General features: G+C 63.3%; 1 protein-coding gene across 7 annotated transcripts in view; it reads left to right on the forward strand.

Annotated features, from left to right (window-relative positions):
- The window catches only part of ANKMY1 (ankyrin repeat and MYND domain containing 1), a 44,960-nt gene that overhangs the window by 13,989 nt on the left and 20,201 nt on the right, over window positions 1-10,770 (forward strand). For 4 of the 7 annotated variants that reach the window (XM_049614539.1, XM_049614541.1, XM_049614544.1 and 1 more), the window contains exons 6-12: window positions 549-765; window positions 872-1,135; window positions 3,769-4,232; window positions 6,657-6,828; window positions 7,962-8,102; window positions 8,496-8,636; window positions 10,177-10,284. In XM_049614539.1, coding sequence (XP_049470496.1) covers window positions 549-765; window positions 872-1,135; window positions 3,769-4,232; window positions 6,657-6,828; window positions 7,962-8,102; window positions 8,496-8,636; window positions 10,177-10,284 — 1,507 coding nt within the window. The remainder of the gene's footprint in view (window positions 1-548; window positions 766-871; window positions 1,136-3,768; window positions 4,233-6,656; window positions 6,829-7,961; window positions 8,103-8,495; window positions 8,637-10,176; window positions 10,285-10,770) is intronic. The other 3 variants (XM_049614540.1, XM_049614542.1, XM_049614545.1) reach the window with 3 other exon arrangements.

The following is a 10,770-nucleotide window of genomic DNA, read 5'->3' on the forward strand; positions in this document are numbered from 1 at the left end:
CCATCTACCCACCCCTCCACCCACCCATCCATCCATTCATCTCTCCCTCCACCCCTTCACCCCTCCACCCATCCACCCATCCCTGTATCCACCCATCCATCCACCTACCTGCCCATCCAGCCATCTACCCCTCTGTCCACCCATCCATCCATCCATCCATCCATCCATCCCTCCCTCCACTCCTCCATCCCTCCATCTATCCACCCATCCACCCATCCATCATTCAGACATCAACTGAGCCAGTAATTGTTGGTAAGTGTTGGGTACAGAAGCTGCCATAAATCTATAGGTTCTTGACCATGAAGGAGGTTATGTGTGCACAGGAGGCTGAAGTACGTGGTGGTGAATGGGCCATGGGACTTGCATACTCTCTACTCAAATAGCAGAGTGAGCGAGAAGTGGATGTGAGTGCTTGGTGCTGAGTGCCGGACCCATGTGTATCCCTGGCCTCCTTCCCGCCCAGGGTCCCTCCCTTGAGAACCCCTTCCCCAGCACAAATGGAGAGACTGATGAACCAGGGATGCCCAGGGTCCCCGCTGTGTCTCCAGGAACAAGAAGGCCCACACCAGCTGGAACATGGGTGCCATCTTGGAGGGGGACCGGAGCGGCTTTGCGCACCATGGGCCCAAGGAGCAGCTTTCCAAGGAGATGATCCTGCGGGCCGAGGAAGGGGACTATGACTGGATCTACAGGATCCTCAGGGATGACCTCGCCAGCGCCGATGTGGCCGATGCCAAGGGCTACACTGTGCTCGCTGCGGCCACCGTGAGTCCCAGTGCCGGGTCGCCTCCCCTCAGTGGGGCCACCGTCCTCCAGCAGGGGCTTTGCCGGGATGCCTGCCGTCCTCGTGAGGCTGGCCTTCTCCCTCCAGGTTCACTGTCACACTGACATCGTCAACCTTCTGCTGGACAGCGGGGCCGACGTGAACAGGTACACGGACGAGGGCCTCACGCCGCTCAGCATGTGCTTCCTCCTCTACTACCCGTCCACGTCCTTTAAGCCCAACATCGCTGAGAGGATGGCGCCCAAGTCCCAGGTCAGCCCCGTGGCCCTGCAGCTCCCAGCACTGTGCCCCGTCTACTATCCGCCTGTCCGTCTCTCCACCCGGCAGTGCACCTCCCCGCGCCTTGCACAGGTCAGGCTCAGATGGGGTGAGCAGACACCGAGGCCCGCGGGCGGGGAGTCGGAGGGGGGGACGGGGCCGGCACGACGTCTAGGGATGCGTGTCCCACGTGAACCACACGCACAGTGGTTGGGGCTCTGAGACCCCTCCTGCGCGCTTCAGGGAAGGAATCGCAGGGTCGGGGAGTGAGCGAAGGAGTGAGGCCCGCCTTTGCCCATGGTGAATAATTTTGCCTGGAGCTCCCCCAGGCAGGCGTTGGTGCGAACTGCTCCCGGTGGTTTTGGGTGTAGGCCCAGCAATAGGATAGCTGATCACACGGCGGTCCCGTGTCTCATTCACCGAGGAACCACTCTGTCGCCACGGTGGCATCTCTTGACGCTAGGTTCCAGTGCGGACTGGGGGCCTCCCGGCCCAGGGCGGGCGATGCCCAGGGGCTGACTCCCTACAGCACAGGGCACCCTGGTGTCTGTCTTCTGAGGACCGGCCTGAGGGGCAGTGCCTGCAGGGGGCACGCTTCCGCCCCTCAGGAAACCCTGGACCCTAACCGTCAGCCCCACGAGGCTGCCCGGCCTTGACCGCTGCCGAGAAAGCCTTCGGAGGGGCTGGGGCTTTCTCTGAGCGTGGCCGGGGCCCCTCCCGGGTGGGTGAGGGGACGGCACTGGACAGTGTCCCCTTGGTGGGGTCCTTCCCTCACCTCATCGCGGGCTCCTGAATCTCTTCTTCGGGGAAAGGCTCTTACTGCACCCCGGCCTGTTCCCATGGTGCACGGCCTCCCTCAGCTGCCAGACACTCCCTGAACCTCTGCCTCTCCAGGGCCCCGGCTCTCCCTGGCCTGTGTGTGGTTCTTGACGTGTGGCCGCACCAGGTCATCAGAGTCCAGGGTGGGTGGGGGCACACCGGCCGGGGCCCCAGCGTGCGGTGAGCAGGTGCACGCAGGGAGCCCGCCAGAGGCCCTGCTGCCCTGGGTGGTCCTGTGTGCGGGAGGCGGGGTGGGGGGGGGGGGGGGCGGGGGGGGGGGGGGTGGTCCCTGGGAGGAAGGAGGCGACATCCCTGCAGGAAGACTGCGGTGGAGGGTTTGTTTTCGTAGCAGCGTTAACGTGTGCCTTGTGAGTGCCCTCTCCTTCCTGGTCAGAGGTTGTTAACTGAGAGTCACGACCAACTTTCAGTTTCAATGTGATCATAGGAACGGGGACGGGGGGAGACTGTGTCGGTCCTTGTGTTGCCCCTCGGCCGGGAGCTTCTAGGGACAGGGGCTGACTTTGTCACCACAGCCTCTCCAAGCCCAGAGCATCTTTGGGGGGACCCTGGTCGCAGGGGAAGCCTCAGTGATTATTGGTGAAGGCAGCGAGAGCCCCAGCAAGGGTTTTATTTGTACACTTAAAACAGTGGTAAAAATCGCTCCTCTCCTCTTCTTTGAAACTTCTTATTCTGGAAAACATGGCACGCACACAGAATAAGCGAAGACGGTGGCATGTGTGGGAGCTTGCGTGGACCCGTCACCGAGACTAAGCAGCTGCCAGCACGCGGCTCACGCACCACGTCCACACCCCCGCCTCCCCCGCCAGCTGCGCTCATCTTAGTGTGGATTCCTCATCGGCTCGCTTCAGCCAGAGACGTCGGCTGAAGACACATTCTTCTGTCTCCCTCTCAACACACCGCAGATGCTAGCATCTCACCTGAAAACTTTGTTAAGTCCTGTGGGATCCCACCCAGGCAATTTTCCCGGGTTCTCACGTAACCTTCCTCTCAGACTGGAGATAAATGAATCCAGACCCAAGCAAGTTCACACGCCGCACATGGTTGAGAAGAATTACTCTCTTCCAGCCCAGGGCAGGCTCCCCGCCCTTTCCCGAGTCCAAGGAACCGGGTGGTTTTCCCGTGCCGGGCCTCACCGGCCGCCTCCGGGTGGGCAGCGCGCCCCTCTGCCACCTGCACCCTGTGCGCACCGTCCCGGCAGAGGGCCCTGGCCCACGGAGCCGCCTCTGTCTACCACCTGGCCCTTTACAGATGTGGGTCGCAGGGGGTTGGGCCCCACTGCCAGGGATCCTGCCCCCCGGCTCTGGGATGGGGCCCAGGATCCGCATCCCCGGCCACGAGGATGCTGCTGGTCCGGGACCACACCGGGGACGCAGAGGCTGTGCGTCGGGCTTGCAGGGCGGCCTCCGCGGGCAGGACCGTAGTGTGAGCCGCACTGCTGGTCGTGAGTGTCGCGCAGATGCCTCTAGGAACCACAGTAAAAAGAGGTGGAACTAATTTTGACGTATTTCATTTCACTGGTGTCTCCACAATTTATCATTTCATTGGGTCATTAGTGTAAAGACAGGAGGGCAGTCTGCATTCTTTCTCTGGCCATGCACACACCGGTTTGGGATGGGCCTCACGTCGAAAGCTCGGTTGCCACGTGTGGCTGGTGGCTGCCATGTGGCTCAGGTTTCTGTGTGAGGCCCCTGAGATGTGTGCTTCCCTCTCTCGGTTTTTGCAGAGTGCTTTAGCACGGTCAGCTAGAAGCCTTGAAGGTCACTCCCAGCCTTTAGGGCTGGTTCCTGCTAGAGAAATCGGTTAGATAGGATTGTCACTCTGATTTCTTCTTTCTCCTGATTTTCTCTCTCTCTCTCTGTCCCTCTCTCTTTTGGTACTTTCCAAAGGAAGCTCCAAATATGCCAGTAAATCCCAACTTTACCTTCTCATTCTCTGAAATGGCCATGGAGTCCATCTGTTTCGAGGACCTGGTGCCCACCCCAGGCAGCCAGGAGCAGAAGTCCATCGTGTGGGACAGCGAGGAGGACCGTCTCTCCCCGGGTGCCCGGCTGTCTCAGGAGTCCCCCGACCTGGGGAGCAGCCCTCAGAAGCAGGACTTGTCACCGTGGGACAGTTCCAGTGACCTGGAGAAGGGGCCGGACAGCACGGAGGGGAGTCTGGGCAGGTGCACGCTGGGCAGCCAGGAGACGAACTTCGAGTCTGCCGTCTGTGTGCGCAACTTCTCCTTCGGGCTGTCCCAGGACCTCCTGGAGAGGAGCGCCCAGGCCCACAGCATGCTGAAGGCCCCCTCCTTCAGTGCCACCAGCTTCGACAAGGGCACCATGAGGAAGATGGCTCTGGCCGTGGTGGAGTAGGTCGCTGGGGTGTGGGCGGCGGGGCCGAGGGTCACTTTTACAGGTGGATCTCCTGCGCGGTGGGCCGGCATCACCTCCCTGGCCACCAGGAGGAGGTGTTTCCAGAGGTTGTGTCCCACACCCCCTGAACCTACAGGGGTGCCGTGGGGCCCGTCCTGTGCGCTGCCTCCAGGGTCTTAGCGTGGGCGTTCTGTGCATGGCTCAGGGTTGGGGCCTGGTTGTGACCTTAGGGGAACGGTGGCAGTGAGAGGCTAGGAGATGTGCCCTGTGGCTTCCAAAGTGCAGGTGCTCATATACATGTGCCCCCCCACACACACCTGAACACCCGCACACACTCACATGCCCCTGCACACGCCCACGGACACGCACTCTCCCAACCCGCACCTGCACGGCCACGTACACTCATGTATACCCACACACACCCGTGGACACACTCTCGCAACCCACACCTGCATACCTGCACACACTCGCTCGTCCCCCTTCCCCCGTGGACGCGCACCCCCCACGCTTGTCCTATACATTCACACAGGCACTCCCACGTGGGCTTGCACAATTCACGTGCACACACTTCACGTGCGCAACTCACGTGCGCAACTCACGCGCACAATTCACGTGCCCCCTCACTTGCCCTGCACAGCTGTTCTGTACGCTCACGCGCACTTGTCCCCCCTGCCCTCTCAAAGCGTACCCCCCCCACACACACCCCGGCGTCCCAGACCCTGGCAGGGAGTCTGCGGGTGGACACGATTCTCCTAACAATCCTCAGACTCCGCGTGCGTTCCCTGCACGACGTCCCCATCTCCCCGGCACGCGTGCACAAGAGACAGCATCTCGCTGACACTGCACTTGACGGGGCAGGGCTTCCTCAGTCATCACACCCTGAGCCCGAGTCCGTGCCTTTCTACTCCACGTGACGAGATGGGAGGGACGCCCAAGGCGCACATGCTCCAAACCAGGGGGATGGTCTTCTCGAAAGCGCCTCCGACAGCGAGAGTGGAGAGTGACGCCGCTCTTACATGCGAGATGACCAACTGGCGTGCCATGGTCACTCGTCCCCACGCGCATGCTCAGCCTCACACTTCAGGGAGGCAGCTCACAGCGTGTGTGGACAGCAGTGACGCTTCAGTGACATCCCGCCTGTCCAGCGGAAACGGGAATTTTGGAACCCGTGCACCGCCCCCCCCCATGTTCTCTAATGACACGTGTCACACTGGGGAGGGCTCAGGTCTTCCCACGTGACCAGGTCCTGGTGTCGCACACCCGGGCGGGGTCGGGAGTCCTCGTGGTGCTGCATTCTGAGGCAGCCAAGCATCCGTTTTTCATAAAACTACGCTATTTTTGTTAAGATGTGATGGGTTTGTTGCTCTTTAAATGTATCAGCAAATCTCTTTCAAAATTCTCATTTTGACCGCAATACAGTAGACACGGGTGGATGGAACCTGCGTAAACAAAGCTTTTTGGGTCCTCAAAGGATTTGAGGCGTAGAGAGGGGTCCCGCGAGCAGGAAGTTTGAGAACCGCTGCTTTAGATCGGCCCTGCCCATCCGCTGCCCTCTTGCCCGTGCCTCCTGGTTATGCGCTGGGGTGGGGTCGGAGGGACCGCCAGACGCTCTGCCTTCCTGCTGTCTTAGCTGTTCCTAAAGCCTGCTTGGCTCATCACCTTGACCTTCTTCCTGCCCAGTGGGGCTGTCGTGGATGTATGTATGTACGTGCACGTGTATGTGCCCAGTGTGTGTGTATACGTGTGTGTATGTGGATGCGTGTGGTAGCCATGTATGGGTGTGTGTGTGTGAGTGTGCTGTGTGCGTATATGTGCGTGTGTGTGTTCTCTGTGTGTGTGGCACGTGCCCGTGTGTATGTATACACACGTGTGTGTGTGGTGTGCACGCATGTGGTCGTGCGCGTCGTGTGTGACGTGCGTGTGTGTACGTGTGCGTGCTGTGTGTGTGGTACCTGTGTCCCCGTGCAGTGTGCGTGTTGTGTGTGGGCGTGCGTGCCTGCGTGTCTGGGTACGGTGTTGTGCCCTACGTGTGCTGGCTGCTCTGTGTCATCCGCTTACAGCCACCCTGGGAGGGAGGGCTGGTCCCCACCTCACGCCCCGTGTGGCGGATGACCTGAGCAAGGCCGAGTGAGCACCGGACGCTGGGGTGGGACGGGGCTGCGTCTGGACCCCAGCCCGGCGGGGGCTGGCTCAGGTGTGGCGACGGCGGGAGCAGCCCTGGTCCAGGGCGGGGGCCGGTGGCCTCGGGGAGGCAGGGTCCTGGGCGGTTCCGGGAGAGGCCGTGAATGCTGGGGCTCAGGTGCCACACGTTCAGCGCCCTCCTGAGCCCCCTTTACCGGGGAGCGTCAGTCCCGACTGGGACCGGGGTGCTGTCCCGTGCCTGTCCCCAGCCTGTGACTGTGTCACCCTGGTCCTTTCAGACGCAGAACCAGGTGGCTGACCATCGAGCTGCTGCTGCACCGAGGCGCGGACCCCAACCTGTGCCGCGTGCCCATGCAGGCCCTTTTTTTTGCCGTGAAAGCTGGGGACGTGGCCGGGGTGAGGCTGCTGCTGGAGCACGGGGCCAGGACCAACATCCAGCTCCCGGCTGAGGTAGGACCCGCGGGCTGGGGGTGGGGACCAGGGGGCAGGGGCGGGCTGGCGGGGGGCCCGTGAGGTGAGCGGTCAGAGGGTGTGGCGCGGCCAAGGCTGGCGGGATCTTTTGGCTTCGGCCGCCGCCCGGTGTCCCTGTTCAGGGGCAGGTGGGTCTCGTGTGGCCAGCCCCTCGGCCGGACCGCGCACCCCTTCTTTCCTGAGCATCTGGGAACGTGAGTGCGGGACAGTGGCATGTCCGTGGGAGACCCAGGGAACCTCGTGATAATCTTTCAGGTTTACAGATTGGACTCTGCCTTGGGAACTAAGGTCGTAACCTTTCAACATGGCTCCGAATCGGTTCACTTATTCTTGCCTTCGTTCATTCCCAGTCAAGTGCCTGTTACTTACACAGTCCTCCTTCGGGGGCATTGGGCTTTAGTAAACTGTTGGGGTAGATGGTAGGGGGAGGAGGAGGAGGGTGCCTGTGCCCGGAGAGCGCCTGTGCGCCGTGGACTGATGTCCTCCCGACTCTTCTCCAAGGGCGCCTCCTGTTTCCCCGACACCCTGCTTTGCGGGTTCTGGTTGCGGGACACGGACGGCCCTGTGCCTCCGCCCCCTCGTGCTGCGTGCTCCTGGCCGGGCTCTCTTCCCCAGTCGGCTGTGCTCCCTCCAGGCTGGCCCCGGGTGTGCGCCTCTGTGTGGCCGGCCCTGACCAAGCACGGCCCAGCAGCCCGCGGCTCTCCCAGGAGTGGCTGGAGGGTTGCTGTGGGCGGAGAAGGACAGGCCTGGGCGGGGACCGGAGTCAGGAGCCGCATGACCATCCACCGGTGGCATCCATCCCGTGGAGGCCCGGCAGGAAGGGCGGGGCTTTCTCGCGGGAAGGGCGGGACAGCCGGGCTGTAGTGAGGCTGGCCCACCGGGGCCCCTCTGCGTCTGCGGGGCTGGCAGATGGAATTGGAGGGTGCGTGTCCGTGGTCCCGTGCGGGCGGGCCTCGATGTCCTGAACATCACGATGAGGCCCGGATGGTGCCGTGGGGTCTCTGAGAGGTGTGGCGCGGGCGGCCGCGCTCCCGCCCTGGACGGGGCTCTCAGCCTGGGGGTTTTGCCCACCCGGGAGCCGGGCCTCACCCCTGCCCGTGTGGCCTCTGCAGCTGGGGGCCCTGACCCCCCTGCACATCGCAGCCGCCCTTCCCGGGGAGGAGGGCGTCAGGATAACGGAGCTGCTCCTGCACACTGTCACCGACGTGGACGCCAGGGTGGCCGACGAGGATGACGTGTACAAGCCGAGCAAGGTGCCCTGTCCTGCCGCGGGAGGGGGGGCGGGGGTGCCGCGGGCCCCAGGAGGTGCCCCTGCACACGGTGGTACCTTTATTGCCCTTGCTCTGAACGGGGTCGGCCTACTGCTCCCTGTGCCCCAAAGCCGGCGGGGCCCGCCCCAGTGTGTGCGCCCCGCCGACCCTCTCCGGGGCGCGTGGGGGATGCACTGTCGCGTTCGAGAGGGTTTCGCGGGACGGTGCTGGGCCCCGCGGTCTGGGGAGGGATGCTCTTGCTGGCCTGTGGGAACCCGTCTGCGTGTGAGTCTGCACCCGCCGGCTCTCCGGCCCAGCCTGGCAGGGCGGGAGCTGAGTGTCTGGGCCCTGGGGGGCGAGGCTCGGGGCCAGCGCTGGTCCCCCCTGTCTGCACAGCTAGACCTGTTGCCTTCAAGCCTGAAGCTCAACAATGAAGCGGGCCCGGCCGGCATCTACCACAGCAGGCCTACGTGTGTGCCGGATGAGGGGGGCAGGACGGCCCTGCACGTGGCCTGTGAGCGTGAGGACAGCTACAAGGTGAGCCGGGCCTTTCCGGGCCGGGCGGCGTGCGTGTGTGGTGTGTGTGCGCACGCGCATCTGAACGTGCGCACGCGCGAGTGCGTGGCCGTGGGCGTGTGCACGTGCGTTCCGTGTGCGAGCTCGTCCTCGTAGGCCGGTCTGCTTGTGTCTCCGTGTGCACGTGTGAGCAGGCTCTGCCTGTGGCGCTTGGGGGACGCGGGCCCGTGTGTCTGTATGTGGTGGGGGCGGGGCAGGGCAGCGAGCCCACGGCCCCCGTCAGTCACCGTCTCTGACTCGGGACCCCAAGGCTGGGCCTGTCCTGCGGAGCCCCGGGCTTTGACCCTCCGGCGCGGGAGCCTCTCAGAGGAGGCCGAGAGGTGGGCCTGGGGGGGAGCCGGGAACCAAACCTCACTCTGTGCTGTAGTGGCCACCGCAGCCCGGGCCGCTAGGCCTCGGAGCACGTAGTAAACTGAGCCTCCGTTTACGCAGCCACAAGGTGAAAATCGCAGCCGGCTTCTCGGGTCTGTGGCACGGGTGGGTTCCCCCTGCACAGCGTGGTGATCAGTCATGCTGCCTGTTGCAAGGGAGTGAGGGCCTGCGTGAGGGTGGGCGGGGGGCGAGGGAGTGGAGGTGGGAAGCACCCAGACCCCCCCTGCTTCGTAGCGTCCCTGGTCCGTGCTCCTCGGGCTCTGGCCACTGTGCCGAGCAGAGCCTTCAGGGGTGCCCGCGCCCCACGCTAGGAGCAGAGACGGCTCGGCCCCGGGAGGGCAGGCCGACCCAGGCCCGGGCGGCGCGTGCCGGGCCTGGGCTGTGAGTACAGAGCTTCCCCCCCAACACACCTGCATCTTTGCACTGATTACAGATTTGGAAGCATTACGGGGAAACAAAGCCGGGAGATAGTAGAGGCATGGTCACCATTAGGTCCAGGGTCATTAGGTCATCGGAAGGTCAAGGGCAGATGGCAGCTTCGCGCCCCTGTTGAGAGATGGGGGCTGCCACCGTCCAGCCGTGCAGTGTTCCGGGGGGAGGAGGGGAGGGAGAACCCCTCAGCAGATCTGGGCTGGCACCTCCTTGGCCTGGCCAGGGCGGGAGGGGGAAGGGGCGTGCGCTTGGAGGGAGGCCCGGCTGGTGCACGGGGTCCACACACCTGCAGGGGGAGTCGGGCCCTCAAAGAGTGTTCTGGAATTGAAGCTGCAAAGGCCACTCCTCTCAAGCGCTGCCCTGCACCGTCCCTGAGCCCTGGAGCTGGGCCAGCCCTGCTGCCCCACGGTCGGTCCCCTTCCTCTGAAAACAAGCTTCAGGGCAATTTGCGCGCCGCGTGCCCTTCCCGTTTTGCATCAGAAACGATGTGTGTTTGGAAAGCCCCTTCCCAGTTCGAGGATCCACCCACCTGTCCGTTCATCTGTCCCAGGTCTGGAAGAGGCAAGGTGCTGGTGTGCAGGAGATAGCAACCAAGCGGCAGACTTGATTCCATGGCGTTTGAGTTCATGCTCGATGTCCGGTGCTCCTGGGAGTCCGGGCACCTCTGACCTGCCGTCCTGCCTTTCTCCTCACCCAGTGTGCCAGGGACATAGTCCGGCTCCTCCTCTCCCACAGAGCGAACCCCAACGTGCTGTGGAGCGGCCACTCCCCACTCTCCTTGTCCATCGCCAGTGGCAACGACCTGGTGAGCATGTTCCAAACCTGCTGGCGGTTCACCTGCAACGTTTGTGCCGCTCAGTGGCCCCCGCCCTGGTCAGTCTTTGGGATTTGCTGTTGTTGTGGTGGCTTGAAGACGGCACGGGGCAAGGGGCGTGGTGGATCCCCTCTCCCGTGGCTGGAGCTCCTCAGAGAAGGGTATAGGAAGGAAGGTGAGCAGTGGGGGTGGGGGTTCACCTGGTGGCCGCTCCCTCAGGCTGGGTGGACCCAGCGTCCCAGGCACTGACTCCTCAGTGCACCGGGAAGGGCACCTTGGCCAACACCCATCTCCTGCCGCTGCTGAGAATGCGTATGTTCGCCATGAATCCATCCGCCTGTCCGTCCGTCCATTCACCTACCCCCACCCATCTGCTACACATCTCTCCATCTACTCACCCTCACCCACTCATCCATCCACCAACCATCCATCATCCATCCATCCATCCATCATCCATCCATCCATCCATCATCCATC

This window comes from Panthera uncia (genome assembly GCF_023721935.1).
Source record: "Panthera uncia isolate 11264 chromosome C1 unlocalized genomic scaffold, Puncia_PCG_1.0 HiC_scaffold_3, whole genome shotgun sequence".
NCBI classification, from domain to species: domain Eukaryota; kingdom Metazoa; phylum Chordata; class Mammalia; order Carnivora; family Felidae; genus Panthera; species Panthera uncia.